At 39.2% G+C, this 26,089-nt stretch overlaps 1 protein-coding gene and 1 long non-coding RNA gene across 7 annotated transcripts in view; one reads left to right on the top strand and one right to left on the bottom strand.

Annotated features, from left to right (window-relative positions):
• TMEM132D (transmembrane protein 132D) overlaps positions 1-26,089 on the top strand; it is a 176,213-nt gene that overhangs the window by 85,795 nt on the left and 64,329 nt on the right. For all 4 annotated transcript variants that reach the window (XM_015878476.3, XM_015878477.3, XM_015878479.3 and 1 more), the window contains one exon: positions 14,322-14,505. In XM_015878476.3, the coding sequence (XP_015733962.2) occupies positions 14,322-14,505 (184 nt within the window). The remainder of the gene's footprint in view (positions 1-14,321; positions 14,506-26,089) is intronic.
• LOC116654113 (uncharacterized) overlaps positions 1-26,089 on the bottom strand; it is a 62,122-nt gene that overhangs the window by 14,310 nt on the left and 21,723 nt on the right. Inside the window, exon 3 of one of the 3 annotated variants that reach the window (XR_014931958.1) lies at positions 14,946-15,084. The exons of 1 other annotated variant lie outside the window; for it this stretch is intronic. This is a non-coding gene — a long non-coding RNA (uncharacterized LOC116654113). Of the gene's footprint in view, positions 1-14,945; positions 15,088-26,089 lie in introns of those variants that run through there. One more of the 3 variants, XR_014931957.1, reaches the window with a different exon arrangement.

Genomic DNA, 26,089 nt, shown 5'->3' on the forward strand with positions numbered 1-26,089 from the left:
ATTTGCCATTCAAAATTGAAGCTGCCCTGCTCATCCTCTTTCACATGTTTATTAACTTAGCTTATTAAAGAGGCAGAGTAGAGAAAATATATGTGCAATATCTATTTACAAGCAAACAATCTACAGAAGTATTCTTGTTAAGGGTCTTCCAGGAACAGATTATGCCTTGAAAGAATAACAGTACTTAACAGAAACTTCATCTGGCAGATATCACACCTGATTTTTCAGGACATGGTGTACAGGACAGTGTGGATAGTGCTATGAGGCATGTATATTTCTAAAGCTTATCTTGGTCTTGACTTCCACGTGAATTCTTCTTTATCATTCTTCACATGATTAGGTTTTACATAATAGCACTTGACAATTGATCTGTGTTCTTTCCTAAAAATAAATAAATTTAACTTACTTTCGGGAACTTTTACCTTGGCTTTAGATCCCCTGCACACTGCAAGTTGTGGAGGGACAGACTTCATCCAGCAACCAGATCTTACGTGGCCTGTGCTGAGCATGCATTGGTGTGACAAGGGGCTCTGTAGACATCCATGTGTCAGTGAGTTCCAGGACTTATGAGTGGCTGGGGCATCTGAATGGTTTATTGAACATACATTAAGCAAAGGCAATGCCACAGAAACATTAGCATGTGCTGGTTGCATTTAGCTCCTATAACTTACAGTGAAGCGTCATGTCGTGTTAGTAATAAAAAACCCCACACAGTTTGTAAAAATAAGTGAATTTTAACAGGCAGAATTCAATGTGGTGTTTGACATACGCTAAGAGGCCAGGACATCAGGCACTTTATGAGGGCTGCACGGGGTGCTGTTTAGCACAGTGCACTTCAGCAATGTTTCACTATCTGTTAATCAGATCTGAAGGTTACACATTGTTTTTGTAAAGTCAGCGACAATTTACCACCACAAATTATTGAAAGTGATAATTCAGTGGGGTGATTCATCTACACCATGCTCTTGTGTTTGGGGGGGGGGAAGCGTAGCTCTCATGTTGTTTAGCTGCTGGCACAAACTGACTAGCAATTGTCAGAAAGCATTTATTTTTCTCTCTTGACATTTCCTCCAAGTAACATGTAGTAGATATATTTCCTATAAATTATAATACTGCATTTTTCTCCTTTCTTCCTCCAAATTGGTGAGGCATATTAAGCACAGGGAGAAGCAAACATAGGCACATGGTGGGTTATGACCCTTAAATCCTTAGGGGAATTCCTTCTGTGAACCTGCAAGCTATGGTGTTTGGAAAGCAGCTCTGAAGAAAGGTTATGGAGCCTCCAAGAGTTTTGCAGTAGCTCTTTGGAAGTTAAGAGCACTCAAAAATTAGCCCTTAGAACTGATACAAATAGCGTATGTGAGCGACTTAATGCCTCTCATAAAGTCGGTTTAGTTTGCATGAGAAAAATAGAAGAGGCAAGAGTGTTAGTAAGTTCCGTGGTATCTCGTAGAGTGACATTATATCAAAAAGTGAAGTTGAAGGTGTATACATGTAAGATGTGTTCTTTAACCTGAGTTAGAAACTGGTGTCATCAGGAGCTGGTCTGGTTCTGGTTTCATTCGTGTCACTATTGGAAGTAGGAACGAAGAATGTTTTTCTCCACAGATAGATTCTCACCGTATCCCACACCTCAGATTGTTTTGTCTGATTCATGTTTGCAGACCACTTACCCATAGCAGCTTAATATCTCAGTAGACCACAAAAGGACTATGGCCAAGGACTTCACTTCTGTTTCTCCTAGAAGTGATAAACTCTGCACATCTGACAACTTTATGCAGCACTGCTGCTGATGGTGGGAAGGTTTGGAACCCAGTGAGCACTGCAGCATTTGGAAGTGCTGGCTGGGTTTAGCATGAGCCCTGCAGAGTTCAGGAGCCCTAAGGAGGTTTCCAATTATCTGTACTTCCACTGGGACGAGACAGTGCTGTATAATCTTAGAAAAGCCTTCCGGTAGAAAGAACAGCTGGAAAGGAGAGTTCATGGTAGGGGGAAGGATAATCTTAGGTATAAGTCAGTACAGCTTAATTCAGCTTTATGCCTGGCTGTCCGCTCTGATCTCCAGCTGGGCCATTCCTCACTCAAAGCAGGCAGGCAAACTTGCAAAAATGTATTAGCTAGTGTGGAAACAAAAGGTATAGGGTACAAAGAGAAAAGAATTAAGCATGAAAGGAGGAGAAATACGGAATTGTGGTGATATGTCTTTTATGTCTGGAAATGACCCAAGAATATTGGGTCAGAATATGAAGAACTGCAGTGGAATCAAAGGGCACCAGACCTGCATTTCTTAAGGGTGATGGTGAGTTCAGATTTTGTCTTGAGTGTCACTGCAGCACGGTCTGATGGATATAACAATAGTCCAAGGAGTCAAGGCTATTATAGTGGAAACTGCATCCTCATTGAAATGGCAAAACTCCCATTTATTTCAGTAGGGACTGGGGTTTACCTCTTCTCTGAGCTCTTTTAGTAATATGCTCTGGCTCCAGTCTTCCACTGAATACCAGCGTGGTGCCAAGCAGGGCTGCCCTGCAGGGCCAGTGCTGCTCCCAGTCTTGGAGGCAGGGGGGCAGTCATTAGCAGCTCATCTGTGCCCCACTGCGTGCTGCAAAGGTCCCAAATGTGCAAGTCACTGCATTTCTGTGTTTTGTGGTTTTTTGCAATGTGTGAAATGCCTGCTGGCTGCACCTGCATCTTCATAAGGGCTGTGCATGAAAGGCGCTAGACAGACCTCAGTGTTACTGTTATTATTACTACTATCAAAACATTTTCTAACAAATGGCCAGAATCATATGTCGAGATGCCTAAACATATGGGTAGAATCTGTCTTAAGGCTAATTTGCCTCTGCTTTTATTTTTCTATGAACTCTTTTTCTGTCACTCCCTCCTTCTGTGTCTGAAATAACAGCTACCTCTGCAAAATTCAGGGCTAAGGCTGCAGCTGGCGTGTATGAAGATTTCTTTTGCTCCCACAGCGAGGTGTATAATTGACAGTAATGGCTGTAAAATCTAGAGCTCAGAGACTGGGTTGTTGGTTTTTTTTTTCCTTCTGAGCCATCGCTGTGGGAAATACAGAGTTTGATCAATGGCTGAACATTTCAGACTGGTATTAATAAAAGCAGAATGTTAAGATCCATTTCAAGAATAAATTGTCTAATTTGGTTTATAATCCTAACCGTTGTTTAAAAAGGAAGAAGAGTAATAATGAAAACAAATTGCTCTTGATTTAAATATTAATCTTATATGGTAATTGTGCCTGAATAAATATTTCAGTTACAGAGAGTGGATTGTATTGTCAAACACAGGAAACTGTGCTGTGTCTGAATTCAATGCCCTGTATTTATGTTTTGTAAAGAAGAGCTGAGATGCTTTGAAAGCTTTCTTCTGCTCTGCCTGCTCTGTGTGTGTCACAGCAGATTATGGCGTGCCTCCATGAGTGATGTATGCTAACCATAGGAAAGGAAGGACATCAAATTGTCACAGACTCCTCACTGAGGTTGCTTCAGCCAGATCAAAATGATATATATCTTCATAAAGCCAGCAGCATCCATAGCACTGTGGGCTTAGTATTGTCTAGGAATGGGAAGCGCAGCTAAAAATTCTCTGTTGTAGTTTCAGGGAGAGCTTCTGTAGCTGATACTGTAAGTTAACCTAATCTAGTCATAAAATTACGTGCCACCAAACTTATCATGTCTATATAGGCAACTTACATTTCCAGTCATTTAGAAAACTGTGACGTCAAGAACTGCCTTCCTTTTTTCATCACATTTTGCTCTCCCTGGTGAATCTTAGTGGTGTCTTCACCACTGAGTTGGTGAGGACTGGAATCACTTCCTGCACAGTCCCCAGATTTGAAGAGCCTCAGAACAGATTAATGGAGGACTTAATATCTTTATGTGGAAGGTATCAGTGATCTAGTTTTGCTTCTTGCGGATCCTAGTTTAGCCCTTAGTAGTGGTAAAGTGGGCACCAGTAATTTGTTCTTGAATTTGCTGCTTCTAATTTTGCATCTCCTTGAATTTTGCATAAGATTTTGCCCCTTTTATGAACAATCAGTAAGAACTGTGAATTATTAAGAAAATAATTAAACTATTAAGAAAATAGTAAGAGGTAGAAACGTATTTGGTGGCTCTTTTTCTTTGGAAATTGTCAAAGAAAGGCGTGATTCATTTTGGTTTCAAACCAGATATTACTGGATTTTTTTTTTTATAATGAAAAAGAAATTGCTCTTTTCCGTTCCTTCCGTTTGAGAGATACTGCCATTTATTGTGTATCCGAGCATGCTGTGATGTGGAAAGTAATCCATATTGCCTTTTAAATCCATGTTAGCTGTGCTGGTGTTCATGAGCAGCCCACTGTATACAAGTTGTACTCCACTTTGAGAAGCTTGGTAGTAAGAGGGAGATTTGTGTCTGTGGTAACATTCTGAACTTTGGTTTACTGCTTTCTTTATATAGTCAGGATATCTGGGTGCAAAAGTGTAGGTCATGCTCTTAATTATGTGGCAGACCTCTTTTGAGGGTTCCGTGTTCCTACGGGGGTCATTTTCATGCAGCATTGAGCAAAGATCGGGAGTAATTCTCTCCAGATGTAATTTGGTGAATTTACTGAATTGAACTGGTGAATTTGCTGATAAATGATAGTCCAGCTCAGCAGAATAGTTAAATTCATTCCTATTAAGCAAAGTACTTACATATATCCTCACCTTATAAACCCAGACTGACCAGGAAGAGACTGAGCGAGCTTGTTTCAGTGGTTTGCTGATTAGGGGTCAACTTCTGAACAGTGGCTGTAATGCAGAGTAGTTGGCCATGCATGTCATGGAGTGTTTCGGTGAGCATCCAAAAGATTGAAGCCTGTTTTTTTGTATTTGCTCCTTTGGAATGAGTGTATATATGAATGCTTAGGGAGTGTGCAGCATCCTTCCTGTCAGAGGATTAACTGCTTCCTCGTTTCTACTCTACTGGCAGCCTGCTTCCCAAAACCTTAATAACCCTCAGCCTCTACCCTTGTGTCCAGCTTTGTTTGAATTGGTCAGTTGTTATTGGAAGGAACGATGGGCACACAGATTGATTGCACAATCCTTCCATTCTTAAAGAACCTGGCTAAAAACAAAAAGGGCCCATCAGAGTCATATCTGCCACTGTAAGAAAACAGTATTTCTCTTTTATCATATGTCTCAAAATTGGACTATGAATCTATAGTGCAATAGCAGTGAAAGTATAAAACAAAGAAGAGTCAATAATTCAAGCAACCTAATATTTAGGCGGCTACCATGAAATGAACTCCTGCCTGTGATAGTTGACTTTTTCAGTTCTGGCTTATTGTCATCTGCACGTCTAGCTGTGCTATTTATGAAAGGAAACACGATTCACAAATTTTAATAAAAGGGGCACATTTTGCAGCAGCTCTGAGTGAATATTGATCTTCACTCACTGCTTTCTATGTGAATGATTTATGAACCTGTTGAAAATATTAATGTTTGCTGGCGTTAGTGAATTCAAAATCCTAATAATTAGGGTCTCCCTTTCTTTTTCTCCAATTCTTTAAAATCTAACTTTCTTTTTAGAGGACTTAATGCACAGCATTCCACTGTCAAATATAAAGGCTTTCTAAGTGTAGTTAATGACAGTTTTACAAGTGGGAGCAGTGCAATTGTTGCTGTAGCCCAGAGCCCAGCGTTGGTGGCTGTTTCCCAGAGAGCCTTCATTTAAGATCCAAGACAAGTGTCTTCAAACATATTGATAAAAGTGACTTAAAAGTCCAAATTACATTAAATTGAAGATTGTCAAATACTGATGAAACTTATATGATTTGATATTTTCACCTTGATGTGGGATTCTCTTGTTAGGTTATGTTTCATGAGCTATCTCCCTAATTCATGTTACGTCTGTTTCTCTCTCCTCCAATTTTCTAGTTGTTGGTTTGATCATATTACTGTTTTTTACTGAAAGAGTGCTTTACTTTTGGAAATGACAAACAGCTGTGTTGCATTCTGACCACATACTGAGACAAGGAAATGAGGACCTACCATTTCTCAGCCTGCCTAGTTAGGTCAGTGGGTATTCAAAGCCCTCTTAAATTTATCTGCAGAAGAATTCTTTTGTTTACAGCTAAATTGAGGTAAGAAAGGAGGCTGGAAGTCATTTGAGGATGCAGAAATGTGGAAGGAATAATTCTGAATGAGAGAGCTATTATCAGCCATTACATGTTTCCAGAAGGTCTGCAGACTTATTTAATGTTTGGCTATGAGGACTTGTTGTAGGAAGCAGAACTATGTTTGGCCTGGCCACAATGTACATTTGAGTGTCTGAAGCGTGCCATGATCCAGTTGCTCTGAAGAATGGCTCATAGAAGGCTTCAGATCCAGCCAGGGTGGCTCCTCTGACTGCTTTAACCATTGGAATAATTGAGTTCTGGAGGAGACTTTCAGGGCAATAGAAGGATTAAGAAGCTCTAAGTACTTTTATAAAATGGAGCTTGATAAGTTTATCAAGAGATTTTATGGTTGCAGTAGCAGGAACAAATCCATATGGACCAAGATCTCTTCCTGCCCAGATCATCATGTAAGTGCAGCTCTGTCTTCCTTCCTGTGCTGTCAGCTCTTAATGTAGAATGAGCGATCATAGCTTTCATATTCATGTGATGTGTTCTTCGTGCTTGCTTTGGCAGCTCCCAGACTGTTTGCATATAGAAGATTGGGACTGCTGAATAATCAATTGTTTATGGTCATATAGAAAATATAGAACTCCACAAATGATCGTAGTTGAGTGTACTTGTGTGCATAAATCAGTGCAAATTGTTTCTGTTGTTTGGAGACACACTCTCAATTATCTTGGGAGTACTTTGCTGATCTCAGGGTACCTTCTAATGGATAATTCTCTGCAGCATAATAGTCATGGTCATAACTTGCCGTTACTATTTTATTCATTGTAATTCCTTGGAGAGTATCCAAGGATTTCCAGGCCATACATCTCCCCATATATCTCACTAATCCTAAATTCAGGTGAAGCTAAGCCTAAAAAGGCATGTAAAGTCAGGTGCGTGAACAGAGGATGCAGTGCAGCCCAAAACGATGATACTGCTTGATTTAATGGAATAGTTCATGCTAATGAGAATGTGGGTTCTGTGAACTTCTCCACTGACACATCTTTTAATGTCACAAGTGCATCAAAAGTAATGATTTGTTTTGACAGAGCCTAGAATTCAACTGCAAACCTCTCTCATCATTCTGTCTGTATGATTTCATCATGACTATCAGATTATCCCAGGGTGTACAGTGAGTAAATATCTGCTCAAATACCAAAACTATGCCATAGCTGGAAAAGTGAAAGGGAATCTGAGCATTTCCTATCACAGAAAGGATTCTGAGTTCTATACTTCTTTGGAAAACGATGTGCAAATATTTCAACTCTCATAATTTAATCCAACTTTGAAATTGGTCCCATTCTGACAAAGTATTAGACTAAATGGCTTTCAGAGGTCCCTTTCCAAGCAAGATCATTCTATATTTTTAATATGTTTCAGCCCAAAGATTTTTCAAAAGAGAGGGGAAAAGGCAACTGCAGTTATTATCTCTTTGGTTAATTTTTTTTCCCCACATTAATGCTTGAAAATAAGTTAGAAAGATACTTGAAGCTCTTTAATATCAAGGAAGCTGGAAAGCATATCTTTTTTTAAATTCTTGAACATTTGGGTTTCTTTATTTTAGCTGAAATGAACTTTGCACTTTTGCAAGAAGTTTGAGTTCAGCAGAAACACTTTCTCTACAGTTCACAGCAGAGGAAATTCCTATAGCGAGGATAATAATTTCATATATTGAGTATGTTCCAAAACAGGCACTGATTTTAAAATATAAAGAAACGTGGACTCTTGTGAAATGTAGAGCTGCTTCCTCATATAATTATGTTAAACAAGTGTGGGCACTAATAAGCAAGATGTGGAATGGATATGTTTCAGATCTTACGTTGGAGACAGAAAGAGCCAACGTGCTGAGATATTGGATCTTCCCATCTTGATATAAGACTACAATTGCCACAATAGAAACAAGTAAGAGAGATAATTTTCCAGACTTATATAGCCCAGATGGGCATCAAGGAGAACAGCTGATGTTTGGGTCAAGGATCATAAAGTACCAAAACACTGCACCTTTGCTGTGAATACAAAAATAATAACAGCCTTGTAAAGTATCATTTACTTGGGGAGGCTCATTCTTGAAGTACCTTTTAGACAAGTTTCCCAATTTTCTCATGCTGAGGATTCTTCCTGACCTTTTAAATATATTATGTTTGCTAGAAAAATAAAAATAAATGCTGCATCAATGGCACTAGTGATAAGATTATCTAAGAGATTCATCAGAAGATGCACAAGAGATGCAATCATGAAAGGTAATAACAGGTGGAGTTAAGGGAGTAAAATTTTTACTCTTCAGTGCTTCATAGCTTATGTGATTGGTTTTCACCAAGACTGTGATCGCTACCTGGAAAATGTTGTAAACTCTGTAATGGGCACTCTGTAGGAGGCAGAATTAATTCTGCATATACCTATTCTGCATGTTCCCTTTTGCAGGGGGCTCATAGGATGAGAATCAGTGACTGGATTATAACTTTGCTCAGTGAGGTTTTGCCTGATGGTATTTGGGCTACTTGGGCATCAGTGATTTATGCTGTGAGTTTGTATGCTGGGTATACTCAAGAGCAGGTATCTGTGGCACTCTCTGACTATGAAAATCTTGGGTCTCATTCCTTGCTGGTTGATTAGCACTGTGTTGGTGTGGCAGCTCCCTTTTAATAAAGGATTTGTTTCGTTTTCATGAGACAGTGATGTTGAAGTACTTGCGATATTGGTAAATGTCTGGGAATTTGTAATGTGAATGAAATATCCAAGGCTTTTTCTTTTAGAAATATTTAAGACTGGTATCAGACATGGACTTATGGGTCATGATCTGGGAGTAAAACTCCTATAGCTCTACAAGTCCCAGGCAAACCAATGATCTGAAAGTAACATATCACATCTGAATGCACCAGAGAGTTATTTAATTGTGGCTTTTAGACTTGGTTTTTCTACTCACAAAATCGGTTACTTTTCTCTTATTTGGTATCTTTGTCAGTTCAGAAAACAATCATCAGTTTCTGTAGCTGTCTTGTGCAGCACTGTCTGAGCCTCAGATGGACCCTGTAGAAATTCTCCCAATTAATAATGATCATTTTCTGCTATATACGCGCTTTACTCTTTTGCAGCTTTATCACATTTATGAGTTGTGCTATATTTATCATTACTTTTGTGCTGCGAACAGTAAAAAAAACAGCAGGTAGAGAAACCCAGACTGACAATGTCTTTGCAGGTTTTGTTAGGCTTAGTGCTGTCAGTAAAATTGTTTTCTTAACCCTGCAATTCAATCCCACCTGCACAGTAACTGTGGCTTTTCTACTGCTGCCTCATGATTGGGCTACTTCAAAAGCGCTTGATGTTTACTGACGACTGTGTTGAATAATTTATTGAGTGATTATTAGACTGGATGTAATAAAGTCAATGTTGATTTATCATCCCCTTAGCATAATGTGGTAAGTGATTACTGGATTTATTATGTCAAGAGATGCTAGGAATGATGGTTCTGCACTGAAATGCTGGGCTAGTGGGGAATTACTTTTTAGATTTATACAATATTTTTAAAAATGGTTAAATTTAATGTACTTCTGAATGGTTTTAATTATTTGGGAAAAGTGCTATCAACAGCTGGAAAATTGTATAGTGAATAATTTATATGAAAATAGCAAAAAAAAGCACCAAAGTCAAATAAATAATTCAGTAAATGTTTCTCGACCAGCACTGCTGATGCCACGTTCCATAAAGACAAATTGATTTTTTTTTTAAAGAACTTTATTACCTGATTAGCAGACTCACTTTTGGTAATTTTTCTTGCTAGTTGCTTCACTTTTACACCGATTCCTTAAGAAAAATGATTTTTCATCACTGAATTTTTAATACTAAGATGACAATGAATACAATTAAATTTTAACGTTGTACTCGATGTATCACCTTATCTTAATGTGTCAGTGTTGATTAATGATCTTCCCTGTAATACAGTGGGATTGTTTCTAGACATATTGGATTGCTAAAATTCCCTCTCACCTTGGGAAAGTCAGAACCCCGTGCCTCAGTTTCATGTCTGTGATCAGAATATTTCATCCTTTTTGCAGTTTGTTAAGACAGGTATCAGGGGCTGATGTGTCCAGTACATATACTACTTTACAAGTAGTGTGTGTTGCTGGTGTTGCACCATATTCTTTATATTTCTTTCAACATAACTCTAAATGTTTTGTAAACTCAGGCATTTCATCTTCAATAGCAAAGGAGAGGTGAAAATCTTGTTTGCCAGTTAGGGTCATATCCACTGAATGTATTGGTGGATCAAGCATTGGATGTGTGGAGCTCAGCAGCTGAGCCAGCTCCTCAGCTGGTGGCAAGAAACATCATGTTGTTAGCTTGTGCCATTTAAGACCATTATTCACCATTCAAATGAAGATGAAGCTGAATTTAAGTCATACTGCTGCTGCTGAATCTGAGCAGTGGCAAGACTGTAAGCCATCCATAAACCCTTTCTGCAAGCCAACTGATAGAACTGGAAACAGCTAGCATGGTGTGTTATCTACTATGGCAAAATAATATATTATCTTATTTTTACCCCAAAATTTGTACTTATTTTGAAATGACTTTATTTCTGAAGCTGTTGAGGACAGCCACCACTCTGTGGTGTATAAGTCATCCCTTTTTATATGGGAAAACCATTTTCAATTTAATTTTTTCTCCTGTAAAATGGGAATAACAGTTTTCACAAACTCCCCGAGGTCTCTCAGGGTCAGTTGTGCTGGTGGCTGCTTTCTTTCATGCTGGAAAGTTTTTTGCAGTTATCCATGGAAACATTTCTTCCTTTTCTGAGTGCTTCTGTTCCACCTCAGCCTGCCCTGTGCAGCATTTCAGGCCATGGGTTCTTTCAGTACTTTGCAAGAGCAGTGCTGGAGACATGGGTACATGTGTGGAGGTAGAAAATAATCAAAATTGTCTTCTTAGCTCTCCCTTAAGGCTCTTTCATTAACATTCCTATGATATATCTTATTTAGCATATTCATGGCTTTAGGCTTCTCGTGTCTGTGTAGCCTTCTAAAGACAGTGACAAAACTTTGTATGTCATATTATGAGAAACATTAAATGCCCAGTCCTTTTAGTATATTCAGAACAAATCTTGTTCTGCAAGCATTATATAAAGATCAAAGCTGATATCATAGCTAGTGAAATCATGAATGGGATGCCTGAATTGACTAACTCCCAGCATCCAGTTGCTATTCTTGGATTTACTGTCTTTCTGCTTGATTGTCCTGCTGGGCATACCAACACTACAGACCCAGAGGAGTGGCTTTTTCTTTTACTTCAAGAAACTTGACATAATGGGTTAGGTGTTAGAAATTGGCCATGGGCCTTGAAACCAGCCTGTCTGATTTAAAAGGAGTCCCAGGCCGAAAGGGCAGAAAAGAGATGAAATAAAAAACCATTGGCCTTATTTGGGGATGTCAGAAGAAAAAGGTACGGAATGGCTCTGCAGAGGAGGAAATACTCCCCCAGAGAGAGGACAGTGTTCTGCATTCTTAATTTGTTCAAATTGCTTGATCTCTTGGACAGGAAACAAAAGGCTGTTTAAGAAATACAGTGCAGACCTGCTCGTGCTGTCCTAGCTGACAGGAGGAAAGAGCAGCCTATTCCTTTCCAAGCAAGTTTCCTGTTTTATTTTTCACACAGATTTTCTGGCTTGTCTTTTGCGTTGAACTGAGTCTGTTTTTACGTGGGTTTACAAGACACATGGCTCAGCAGGGCTCTGTTCACAAGGAGAGTTTATTGGCACCACAATGAACTCTATCACACCTTAACAGTAAGTCTCAGAAATAGTGATCTCTAGAGTTCCTTCATCATCCTAGTGAAGGATTAGTCTTGAAGTTATCATCAAGAACTGTTCCACTTTGACTACTCCTTAGCTCAGCTCAGATTGCTGTCATTGAGTTTGGCCAGAAATTAAAGGAAAACACGTTCAGTATTTTGGTTAATATCCTTGTAGTTTCACAGCATGGGAACAGTTATTTATACAAATCATGCTCCACTTCTGTCTTCCCACCTTTTCCATTCCTATTCACGCTTCCTTTGTTTTCCTAGTAATTTTTGCCCTTTTGCTCCTGTGTCTTACTCATTTTTTCTCCTTTTCTTCTAATCTCTGACATACCTGGAAAAAGACTGAGTTGATTACTTTTTTTGATGATCGTTTTGGCAGTTTTAAGTTTTCCTGTCATGTTCTGCCCTGCGGTTCCCTCCTGTGTGGCAGCGGCTCATTGCTGTGACAGGACACATTGCTGGTGACAGCACCAATACTGCAGTGCCGATGACTGGTAGCAGTATACACCAATGCAAAAATAAAGACAAGCACCCTGAACAGAATCTCAAAACCAAGGTTCGTTATATGATGATTTAATTAGTTCTTTATATACAGAAACCGTGACAGAACATGTTGTACAAAACAGGACTGCTGCTAGGTATTTATAGGCAATGTGTTGCCCATTCCTGCTCATACAATTAAGGTAACTGAGTTTCCATAGCCACAGCTGTATGCAGCAGCTTTCTGATCCTTCCTTGGTCAGCATGAAATAAGACTGCATTCAGTGCTAGTTTAGAAATGGTGCTCTTTTTTTTTTTTTCTTCTTCTTTTTTCCTTTTTTTTCTTACATGAAGAAATGAGAAATTGAACACAATACATTCCATTTTGGAAACACAGAGGATCCTTTTAAATTCTACCCAGGATAGCAAAGACTCAATATACCCATTAAAATACAAACCTTAAAGATGATCAGATTAAATTCTTCAAGCAGTAGCTTTAGATAAAGCATTGAATTTAGCCAGCATGATAAAAATTCTGAGTATCTTGGGAAGAATCCCAAACAGGGGCTGTTGTCAAAACTAGCCTTAATAAAGAATATGCCTAATGTTCTCTGTTTCCCACATCAGCTAAGAAAACCTGCTGGGTTTATGAGCACTTTTTTTTCCTGACTCTTTAATCATTTTCTGAAATGTTTTCTTTTTCTCTGTGCTCCCCAACTAAAGTGGCTTGTGACACTTCAGTATTGTCCCCTTCTTTCACCCCTTGAATGTCACCCTGCTGAAAGAAATCCTGCTCTTTCCTTTCCCTCTGCACTAGCACTGACAATTCTTTGGCCTTCAGTGCTTCCAAAGTAAAAGCACTGTCATTCTCAGTGTTCCCTGGATTTCTGCACCATTAAGAATTTCTGCATTCCCCAACAGCTTTACAGTATATTGAGTATTTTCATGTCTCTATAAATGCCACTGGACTATAGAGCTCACCTTGCCAAGATACGCAATAGAAACTTTACTGCATTGCTTTCTATACAGTAGCTGATTTTATTACAAGCTTTGGAGGAACAGCACCTTTGAGCCCCTTTCTAACCTCCTCTCTTTACAATTTTGCTTTATGATATTCACTTACGAGGACTGTGTAACCTTTTATGAAGGACAGCATATAAAGACAAAGTAACATGGACAAGTTGTCAGTAACACCAATATTGCCAGAGTATCCTGGAAAGTCACGCCTAAAGTCTTTGTTCTTTTCTGGTGTTTTTACTCAAGGATTTTGAGTCAGATTGGCCAATACTGAGTAGTCCAGTTTTGTAACTCTCCCACATCTGGTTAAATTAGGTATTCCTGGTTTAGATGAGGGAAAAGCAAAATATCCAGAAATCATTTCCATGTTTTCTGACCCTCTGCTCTGAATTGCCCATGTTTACAGATTCCATTCAAAGCTTTAGCCTCTGTTGTGTTCCTCTTTTTCAAAAAGCAGACCATAATTTTAATGCAGTACTTTCCCATTTCAATGACTGTCTCCCTTTACATCTGATTGTATTTTGCCTTAGCAGGAAATAGCAATTTGCTCATCAAGGAGAGAGCCTTGGAGTCAGATTTTTTGGGCTGTGCAGATAAACTTGCCTGTAGCTTTAGCCTTGAATTTATGTTGATCTGCCTTTGTTTCTTTAACCGTAAAATGGAGCCGTGCTTGGTGATCCATGTCCCTGAGTGTTACTAAGTCACTTGAATGTATGGAAAGTACTCTGAGATCTTAAGACAAGTTCAAATGATTAATTATTAAACCCATCATCCACCAAATCCTCTTTGTGGAAGAGCCCTAATCCAATGTTTTATTAACATAAAAGCAATTATATTACTGTCTTATCAGTCATGTGAATGGAACCTTTATTTCTCTTGCTTGCTTCCAGTGCGGATGGTCCTTCTTCTGAAATCATGCAGATTGATTTTGAAATTGAAGACCTAACTGACCTACCTGAGACCCAGCTCATCACATGGCAGGTAGAATATCCTGGAGATACAACATCTGATCTCGGAGTATCCAAGATTTATGTCAGCCAGAAGGACCTGGTAGGAGTTCTCCCTTTGGCTATGGTAAGAGATTGGCATTCTATGAGTTTTGAATTGTGGTTTACAGTTCTCGAGTCTGATGGGTGCGAGTGATCTGCTGAAAGCCTAGGGGATGATTTCAGTTCTTTGAGAAACAAATCCTATCATGTGAAGTTTGCTTCGTATAGTGCTGCAATGTTTGAGGGCAAAACTCAGCTTCTTGTGGAAAGCAGTGCTATGCTCTCTTTGATGTGTGCACTGACTTCTGGGAGTCAGGGGCTGAATTTGTGGCATTCCCAGTGCTCAGACTTCATGCTTATTTCATGGAATAGCATCCCTGGACAATCATTTGAATGTGATGAGTGTCTCAGTTGAATCACAGGTAGCATTATCTTTGTTCTAGTGTTAAGGGCTTCCCAAATCACATTTTTTTCTGCCTTTCAATTCTGATTCCAGGATTATTTTAGAATAAGAAAAGTGAAAGTCGTTGTATGACTTCTGAGCGATTTTGAATTCCAAGTACAGTGTTTTTTGAGCTTCCTCTTCCATCTGTGTTTCTTCATTGTCAGGGATGAAGTATAGCAGTCTAATCCGTGACTTGCCCCATTTTGGATTTTAGACAATCTACTAAAAATATTGACACAGTATTATTTAACAGTGAAAAGAAAAGCAAAAAAATCAATCTCAGAGCCTTTAAAAAAATGTAACCTGGATGGTTGCCTAGTGATAGCCTGTTAATTATGCAATTACTGAAAGCTGTGAAGTTGTTCTATGCACTTTCAGATTCAAAGAGCTGATAATGGCTATTATTATAATTTACCAACTTTTTAACTACTCACATGTTGTGATGCTTTATTTCACTAGAGATATTTCTTCTCATTTGTAATGGCTCATGCTTTCATTACCAAGCTGTATGTCACAGCTGAAACAGCTCTTCCCATCTTGAATCATGGCCATCTAACAAGCAGAGCTGTATATCTAAATCCCTTTGTTTCACATGGCTGTTTTTATGGACTAGTTCCATAGGTAATCTTTGTTGTTTTGCTGATAGAAGAAGAGCATTTCAGGTCTTCAGATTGGGCCCTGATGTGCAGTCACATGAGTACTGGAGTACTGGGGACTAAGGCTGTAGAGGTGATCTGATTTACATAACCATACATAACCGTGCAGGGGTTGGTTATCTTAGTCTCTTAATGAATAGATTAAAGAAGTTATTTTTTCTTTTGGCTCTAATGGTTGCAGAAAATATTGGATCTTCTTACACATGTCCATGATCCGTGACTTCTTTAGTATAAAGTAATACAGTGGCCAAAAATAGCTCATAAGAAAAAAGACTGATTCTCCTGCGAATTGCTACAAATCAGCTCACTCTCTTCATTTCCATTAAAAGAAGAAAAAAGGCAGCCCAATTTCAAGAAGAACAAAATTCAAAGGTCATATAAAGTCTATAAAGTTATCAGTAGGTGGCATTTTACAAGGTGACAGGTGTTGGAATAATGGGTAACAGAGAAAGCAAAGATATATGGCTGAGATCTTCTAATTACTGACAGACTTGGAATGGTTTTAACCTTATTTGCATTAACTGAAGTGTCAGGGAAGAAACTCTGGGGTATCACAAATCTCCAAATATTTGTGACATCACACTTTTTACTCAGGAAAATGATGATTCGGGTGCAGACCTTTCAAGATGTGTAATTTGGTGCTTCAGATTTCCCCGTGAACTTAGCAGAGCTGGTTTGTAATTTTAAATTTTTAAATAATTGTAATAAAAAAAAAGAATAATTTATTCGATTTAGGATGAAGCGCTATGAAAGCAAAGCGCTACGTTCTCTCCTTCAAGAGACTGGGGTTAATTTGGGTTAGTGTTTCTGGGCTTCTTAGCAGAACACGTAGTTTCATGTTTAAAAGCACCGAAAAGAAATACTCTTGAATATTTCAATTGCAGATTAATTTTTCAGAGGAACCATTTTACTGCTTTAACGTCAGGCAGAGCTTTGTTGTTTGTTTGTTTGTTTTTTAATAGACTCACACATACCACCTCTGCACCAACCTTGTTTTTTCTGTAGTCTTTCTTGACAGCTATTATGGATTTGTAAATTACAAAGTGGGAGAATGGCCAATTTAGAGCTACCTGATCTAGTGGTTAGCAGCCCTGCCCATAGCTGAGGCTTAGAACTGGATGAATTTCTCTTCCAACCCAAGCCATTCTACGTTTCTAGGCCTTCTGCTGACAGTATTAGGACACTTGCTACAATCACCTCGCTGTTCTTCAGTGCTTATTTGTTTGATGACATAATAGCATTCCAGATTTTGAGACCCCTGAATTTCCCTACACCAATACCAGCAGCACAAGCTGCAGCAGAACGCTCTAAGATGTTGATAAAAGCTGTTGGGTGCATTTTAGGGATGTGTGGGTACCATAAATGCTGGCATTCCTGACACTTTAATAACACTTTTTCTAATTATGAAGTGTAACAAACAGAACCAATCTTGGTATGCTGTGCATGGGACCCCAGGCAGCTCTTGTTAGCAGAACAGGAGTAGCATGGGAGAAGATGTTTAATTTGGGAACATTTTAAGAGCCTGTGAGCACCTTTCTGGATATTTGCAATGCACGATCCTTTTGTTCCCTTAAGACTGATGAAATACAGGCAAAGATGTTTATCCAAGGTTATAAAAAAAAATGGGCCTTTCAATGTGATTGCTTTGTGGTGCCATGTACAGCCACCCACAAAACCACTGGGAGTATTTATGTGGTATAATTTTCTCCACAAGCCCAGCTTGTGCTGTCATTCACACATTCCTAGCATTACCACCATCCAGTCCCTTCCCACTTCTCTGCTGGCTCTCTTACTGAAGGGTCTGTGTCTATGGGTAAAATGTGTTCAGAGAACTGAAGAAGAGAGGTCTTAAGTACATGCTGATCAATACAGTAATGATAGAGTTCTGGACTCAGGATGCCAGTGGTACTCCATGGTAATTACGGCAAATTTGGCACTTTAGGGAAAGAAATCTAAGAATGGCATAGTGAAGAATGGGAAAAAGATAAGATATACATTGAGACACAAACCCAGCTCCTCTTAAGAACTTTGAAATATGGCAATAAAAAGGCATACGGTCCATTTGTTCATTAATTATCTTGAACATGCTAAACTACCGAGATTTTCTGAGTTGAGGATGGGCAATGTACTGTGACTGCCAGTGAGAATGTATGTTTGAACCTTCTAGAATATGATGTATTATATTCTATTGGTATCCAAAAGAGTCAGCTTCCAATTCCTATTTGACTTCTTTCTGGTGTTTCTTCCCTCTTCTATTTCTCTCCTTTTTGCTAGGTGATGAATGATATGGGTTTAATCACTCAAATTGCACATTTGCTGCTATTGATTCTTGTTGTATTTTAAACATTCTGTGAGCTTTTTCATAATTGTGGTGTTCACCTTTTGTTGAACCTTAATGATTAGGTGAGGATGAGAGACACATGAGCTCTGTAGCCATCTGTGTACATACAAGATAATCCCTAATGAGAAAAGCAGAGGGCAGACATGACATGCTGGTAAATGGATAAGTTGAAATCCGTTCTGTAAATAATAACAAAAATGGCGAGTGAAAATATACCTTGTCTGTTCTTTAACTGAACAGTCTCTGGACCTGTAAATTACTTGCCTTTGCTGTGCACACGTCTTAAACTTACACTGTTGGTGCCCTCAATTTGTTTAATATATGTATTCAGTATATGCTCTCACTGATAAGGAATTGGGGCAAAATCTCAGCTTCCATTTGTGTATATTCCAGTAGAGTTATCAAACAAACACTGAGTGCAAACCCTATCTCCCATTGCATGTTCTTTTCCTCGGACCCCATTAGGCACATTTTGGCTTGTGAGAAGCTATATTTATGGCAGTCATATTAAATAAATTTTAACAAAAACCTGAACACAAATTTAACATTATACCTTTTGGATAATTTATTGATTCAACTTGCTCCTGGTGTTCTTTATAAACATTTAATAAAAATGTTGACAGGAAATAAGCTGTTCTACCATCAGCATGAGGAGCTGGATGAATAGACCAGGTAAATAAATAAACTAAATTGCTGCAACAAAGAGGTTATCTATTATATAAGAAGTATTTCTGTATTAAAATAATTTCTAATAATTACAGGAATCAGATGTAATGGCAGTAGCAGCCACTGCAGGATTAAAAATGCTTATGGTATTATTGCTCATATAGATTTATCTACATTAAAGATTGCGTTTTTAGCTTGTACCATTTATATTCCGGTAGAGTCTCGATATCAAGCTCAGACTAAGCCACCAGTGTGCTCAGTGCTGCATAAATGCAGATTTAATTGTAGCCTCGCCCTGAGGAAATCAGAAGGCAAACAGAGGAAGCCAAACCATCAGGATAGCAAAGAAGGCCTGTACTGGGGGACCAAAATAGGATCCTTACTATCTACCATCTCAAGCTTGCTGTTAGGATGCTTTTAGGTGAACTGAATGCTTTCCTGAGAGCTGAAACCTCAATCCCCATCCACGTGCATGATGCAGTTGAGATCTCATAGGCCAAAACCAGCAGTTCTCTTGAGGGCAACTTTCATTAACACTCGTGCTGACACTCAGCTTTGTGTGTGAGATGTCTACTTTTAAAAATGTAGTTAAAATAGTATGCATTTCTCAAGAAGAACCGTTTAAATCAAGATGATATTAGTAAATCTGAGACAAAGTCTACTAAAGGAAAAGTTACTGCAAATAATCATTTCCTTTTCATAAACACATCCTATTGCTTCCTATAATTATGTAGGTCAAGGCCAGTTTCTTCTCAAAGAACAGACTTCTCAATTCAGGTTGTCACTGTAACTGTTGATGCCATGGATCTTCCTATCTCTGAAAGCCCACTCTATGGATTGGTTCTCTGTGGTTCAGGTCACTTCAACAGGAAATATTGAAAAGCCAATTAATTAGTCTTTCTGTGATGCATGAGTCCGTTTAGTTTCCATTTCACATTCTAATAACTGTAATGAGCCTGTACAGCTAATAGGAAAAATGTTTTATCTAGTAAACACATAATAATCCTTTATGCTTCAGAAACTAATTGAATCATAGATATGTGAAACTACAAGTCATATTTGCTTCATGGAGATGTAAATTTTTTATGTCTTATTGGAGCATGTGATACTGGCATCTATCTGTATCCAAACAAGAAAGCAGTGAGCTGAGCAGTCCAATCTGGTGTGACAGTCCTGGTATTCCAGATAGACTGTTTAAGAAGAGAATATATTCAGTTGCAAGGGGAGTAATGTGTAGAGTTTATTTCTCCATTACCATCACCTGTTAAGAATGACATTGTTTGGTCCTCTACTTATTATTACTATTATGTTAAACACTGGCCTTGCTCTGGCAGGCTCCTGCTGCCTAACTGCCAACAAAGCAACAGATGCACACATCACTAGAGCACAGAATTCTGGTTTGCATACAGGGTGTGGAATGAGAAAACAATGCAAGCACTTGATAAGGTGGTTGTTTCTGCCTTACCTCCAGAATCTACTGAATGCCATATTCTTTTGATATTTTTTTCCTTATGGAATTACTGATGACACCGTATCTCTTAATATTTGAAATAACAAGCATTGTCAATTTTCCTTTACAATTAAATTTTCCATTGACCTGTTGGGTGTGCAGTTAAATAGTAACTTTTATTCATTGCAGATGTTTTTGCTACGTAAATTACGAGCAAGGAAAGCCATTAAGCAAGTTTTCCAGCATCAAACATTTTTTTTTTGCGAAAGGTTGCTGTGGGTTCATGGAGAACGATCTTAAGGATGATGATGTTGTTTAAGACAAAAAGTTAGAAATCTTGTTTTTGTATCTGGAGCTGGAGTTGCTTGCTGACTAACACTGTAATCACCTGTAATAATAGCAGGCAACTGCCACCCTGGTTTTGTCTGAGTGGGGGAATGAGTAATGAGGATTCAGACTGGCTGCTGGCAAAGCTGCTGACAGCCACACAATTTGATGCGGAACATCGAAAATTAGGTTCCCTAGAGTAACAGGAACAAACACAGGATATTTTTCTTACGAATTAAAGTCTAAGAAAAATGGCTTTGCATAACAGCTGCTGTTCTTTCTTAAGTGCAAGTTACGTATGTTTTTCTTGATTAGAAGCGTGTGGTTGTTTTGGGGTGAAATAAGCTCAATCCTTCAGCCCTTGACAGTAGTTCTGTGTCGCTCTGAGGCTGAGTGATGCTGTGAAACACAGAAGGTACAGGAAAACAGCAGATACTGCAAGTTCTATCCAGAACTTGTCTCTGCTTCAGTGGATGCAGACTTAGAAGATGCAGTCTGTCCATCACTGACCCAGTCTTGTCACACTGCTGGAAAGCCATTGGCATTAAAGTGTTGTGCGTTTATAATAGATACGGCTTGGTGGTGAACTGAGTTTTCAGAAGTATTTGAAGGTTTCTGAGCTGTCTGGTTTGAGGCAACTGAAAGGGACTTTATTTTCAGTATGCAGGTAATTTTAAAGCCAGGATGTTCTGAATGCCCCATGCTGAGCAGTCAGGATGATAAATACTGGTAAGCACTGAAAGCCTGGCAGCGTCTAATCTGGATTACTTTTGAATATCTTTATATCTGTATGTTAATCAGACTGAATACAAAAGGCATTTCAAAAGTTGTAGGTTTAAAATTTTATTTAATTTTTAAATGAGGGATGGTGTTTGCCTGCTGTCACTGAAATACAGTCGGATTTGGTTTATAGAAAAGAGATTTATTTCTGTTCCTCTTTTGTTTTATGTCAGGTTTGGCCCACAGGATTTTTAGGAGTGTTGCCATACAAGGTGGTAAATATTCAGAACAGTCTTTAATTCTGACTGTTACATTGCTTTCACTGAAATCAAAATTGCAACTTTTTCTTCTGTGCTCAGATTCAGTGAATTTAGTCACATCAGGACACAGAGTTACATTGCTTTAAGAATTTCTCTTCATATGTGTATGACCCCTCCTTCCCCTCCCTTTGGATCAAGTCTTTCTGAAGAGCACTGAGCTTTGCAGTGTAACTGAGGCTGAAAAGGAGCCCCAGATGTTACCTGCACAGCTGAAGATGTCTTCATCTTCTCTTTATGCTCTGGTCAGGTAGCTACAGAAAGCAACACGTCTCCCCTTTGCCTTCTCCTCTCTGGGCTGAACAGGGCCAGCTCTATTCTCCTCTCCTTTATGCCCACAGCCAGCTTGGTAGCCCCATACTGGCCTTGCTCCAGCCTATCAATATCCCTGACTTGAGCTGCAGCCTCTGTTGGTTTCCCACCTTTTAATTTATGTGGTTATGAGAAGATTTTTCCCTTTTGGCATAATGAGAGGGATGTTGCCTTAATTGGTTCCCTTCAGATTAGTGGTTTGAATAAAACATAGCTGAAAAAGGAGCAGCAAATTTCTTGCTTCTGAAATACATCCATCACCACTGTTAGAGCAAAGCAGGCAGATATCACCATATTTTTCAGCTTCTTGACATCATATTCATCTGGTTTGTGATTCTAAGGGGCCAGGGCTTCCCCTTTTTCCCTCTCTTTTGAGGATTAAAGCTTTTGAAATTATTTATTTACAAGCCATGGAAATCTCCCCAAAATGGATTTTAACAAGTGTGTAATTGGATAATTTGACAACTGGTAAGCTGAAGCCCCAGAGATCAGGAATTACACTTCACTACAGAATAGTCGTACTTCATGCAGAATTAATTAGATTTCCTCTAGATTACAAGTAGCAAGAAGAGTAGTCAATTAAGAGAATTATTCTCTGACTCTTCCATCCTCCTTTTAATTGTCAGCCAGTGGTATTAAGTATTCTTTACTCTCTGTGGGATATCCTCAGACGCAGCACTCCAACCAAAGAGGGTGAGGGACAGTGGATTAAACACTGGGCCAGGATTTGGAAGCAGTGGGCACTGTATGCAACTGACGCTCATTGTGAGAGGCTGTTTTCTGGGTCTGAGTGGTGCTGGCTCCATGGGAGGCAGACAGCAAGGTGAATACTGGCTCCTGACCAGGTGATGATAATGTATTTCAGCAGCGTTGCTAGATTGAGTAATGCTTACCTGGCTCTCAAGTTGGGTTGCTACTAATGCGTATGTAGCTGCTCTTCCTTTTCCACTGGGTATTTCTAAAACCAGCTTGGCCCCTCACCTTAATCCATCATCCACCTGTACTAGACCAGCAAAATGACCTGTGGAGGGGCAGATGCCACTTCAGCCAGTACCACTCTGGAAATGACAGGTTCTGGAGCAAATTTTGGGCAAAACCAAATCAAAGTAACATCCATCAAAGGATGGGTGTGTGGATGTGGACAGGGCATCACTCTTTAGCTGCACCATGTGGGAAACAATCTATTCTGGACTTTCCTCTCCCAGAGCAGGGTCTGCAGCACGCAGCCAGCAGAAGTGTTACCTTTGTGGTGATTTTTGTTGTTTTGCTTTGTGTAAAGAATTTGAAAAGCTGGGTTTATATGCAGGATGTGTCTGAGCCTTCTCTTCCTAATTAAGAATGTATGTACAGGGAGCTCCCTGGTCCTGTGCCGCCTTTCTCTTTTCTTTCACACTGTCTTTCTGCATGGGACAGCAGAGTCTCAGAGGGGGAAATACATTTGTTTAGGCAGGGATAAAGCAAAGCAGAAGGCTGTGATCCAGCTGGATGCCTGAGTCATGCATTGTACTGCCTAGGGAGAAGTTCACTTAGTGGACTGTGCAGAAGGATCTGTTCAGGTGCAGCTGAGCAGCATCAGAAGGAGCAGTATGAACTCATGGTTTCCAGGAGTGGTTCTGCTCATGTTGAACCAGGACCACAGGGACGTGTCTAAAAGTAGGTGGTGTGGACCCAAACCATGCAGAACTGAGTTCTCAGTGCTTCATGTTTACTGAATGCAAAGAAAAGGAATGTGCAGGGGGATGTTTGCTTTATTTTTATTGTGACCTTCAAAAAGGGATGAGAAAAAACAAAGTAAAATGTTAAACCTCTCTAGCTGAGATTTCAGAGTACCAAACATGTTGTTTTGTAATTGCTGATGTCGTTGGTAATTGTGAAGAGAATACAGAAAACTGAAGACCTCAAAATGTGAAAAGCGGTCTTTTAAAAAACCTTGACATTTAAAGAGCCTAAATTGTAGGCATATAAGAAATGTAAATGTGAAATTAAAAAAATATATATAGAAATATCATATTCTTTTTCATACCACTTACTTGCAGCTCTATCGTAACATAACACAGTGACTACCCTGCAGTAGAATTCCGCAAAATTACTACCCTGGAGATACAGTAGTCACAGTTCAAAGTGACTTTTTTTCTGCCGTGCTAAACTTCTATTTCTTAAACCTGTCAGCTCAGGACAGTGTGGAAGTATTTAAACCACTATATTTTGTATGTAAATTGGTCACGACACTTTGAAAAATAGGTTATAGGACTTTCAGATGTGTACTGTAAACTGGTTTGGGTTGGAAGGGATCTCAAGGATCATCAGGTTCCAACCCCCCTCCCACAGGCAGGATTCCCAACCAGTAAATCAAGTACTGGATCAGATTGACCAGGGCCCCATCCAACCTGGATGTCAATAAACTTAGGTCACTCTGAAAGTAATTTATCCTATTTGTTTCCTATGTGTGAGTAAGCTCAGATAATGGAGAACTTCTGCTTTCTTTGCAGAAGGGCTTGAAGAAGTAATTTGTGATTATGAGACCCAGAGAACAGAAATTTTTACTTGGATTCTGAACAATAAACTCATCTGGATAAAATAATAATTAAAAGGCCCAAACCTTCAGTATTTCTCAGTAGGATCAGCTTTTTCTCATTGTCTGACATGTAAATGTGACAATATCCAGGCTGACAATTATGTTTGTTTGTTTTCCTTTTGAAAAATTCATGTACTCGGATCACTCTGGTTGCCCTTATCCTGGCCCAGCACAAGGCTGTTCTGTATTGTCTGCTGGCATCTGTGCTATGAAAGGAAAATGTAACATGATTAGTCCTCAGGCAGAAATTTTACCTTTTTCTTTTCAGGAGGAAAATCTGCCAAGTTAGCCTGTTTTTATGACATTTCTGTTTAGAAGAGCAGTAAGATTAAAAAGAAAAAAAAGGGGGGTGGGGGGTTTCCAGCTGAAAGAAGATATTCTTCTTTCAGGATGAATTCAGCCAAATTACTGGAGACAGAGGAAAGCAGTCGTTCTGCAGTGCAGGCTGATATGGCAATTTCTGGCATCCCAGCAACTAAGGATGAGGTTGAAGCTCATGGAAACTAAGATTCTGTGAGTTTGGGACATTAGACATCAAGAAATAGGCTGATAACTGGAAAAGATTGGGAAGCAGTGCTGAAAATGTTTTTCTCTGACTTCCATGCATCCCAATAATCCAGATTAACAAGAATAGGAGGCAGCACCACCGGGGATGGTTTTAGGAAACTGAGGAGGCAGGTTTCACTGTTTTGCACATCTCTTATGGACTCTCGTAGCCCAGGAGACTTCAAAGCTTAAGGTCAGAAGGTATGGCTCTGCTATTTATTTGGGTGAAATTGCACAGGGATGTCAGTGAAGAATGTATTCTGCTGAGAAGCTGAGAAAAAAATTCCAGAGTAAGGAAAGAACTGAAATCATTTTTCTTGCAAATCCCATTTATCAGTGGTACTGAGGTTTCTATGTGGAACACTGTCACCTTTCCCTGCCCTGCTACAAGCAGAATCTGAATAAAACAGAAGCCAACACTCTTCCAGAGACCTTGAGAGTTGATCTGATTTCATCACTGTAGTAAATTCCCTCTGGGCAGCATGCAACCTGATAGCCAGGCTTTTTTTGCTTTTGTATTCTGGCAAAGCACCCCTTTCTGTGGCTGTGACACTGAATGGTTTAGCATGACCAAATAAACAGCTGGGCAGTTATCACCTCTGCAACATCTGGCTGGCCAAGAAATGCCCTTTCTCCCTTGTGAGCTGAGTTTGATCCAGCACTGTCAAAAACAAGATCACCTGCTTTGTTATCTCCTGCATGCAGCAGGAGGTGATGCTCTGATCATCTGTTGGTTTTCTATTTATATTCTCTTTGGATTTACAGATTTTTTTTTGTAACTTTCTGAAGTGTCCAGCCTGGATGCACATTAAATGTCGATGAGTTTGCAATAGTAAATTTTTGTTCTCTTTCTGGTAGGGAGCAAATCTTAATTGTAAGACTTCTTGCTGATGATATCTGACAGCAGTTAGTAAATGTGAATCTTCTAAAAAAAGACTTGATAACTAGCCAGACTATTAGTAATACTGGTAGCATGTCATGGTACAATGTCTGTAGATACACTGGGCTACTTGTTTACGAGCCCATAGATGCTCGTAGCTTATCAAAGTAAGGGCCCCTTTACTTTGCCATGTCATTAAAAAGCAGTTTGGCTGCACAAACAGAGCTGTAGTTTCTGCTAGTAGCATTGCATTTGGGTCTTCTTGGTGTTTTCAGACTCTCTAACAGTACATCTGGCAGAAGGCTGTTGTGTAGGTTTGTATTTTAGAATCCTAATTCTGGACAGCAACAAATATATCCTTAATGTAATGAGGATATTTATATGCAGTCACAGCTATGCTACAGCATATAAAATCTGAATTACAAGAGACAAGG

This window comes from Coturnix japonica, chromosome 9 (genome assembly GCF_054131305.1).
Source record: "Coturnix japonica strain WE chromosome 9, WE-NBRP24, whole genome shotgun sequence".
Classification (NCBI taxonomy): domain Eukaryota; kingdom Metazoa; phylum Chordata; class Aves; order Galliformes; family Phasianidae; genus Coturnix; species Coturnix japonica.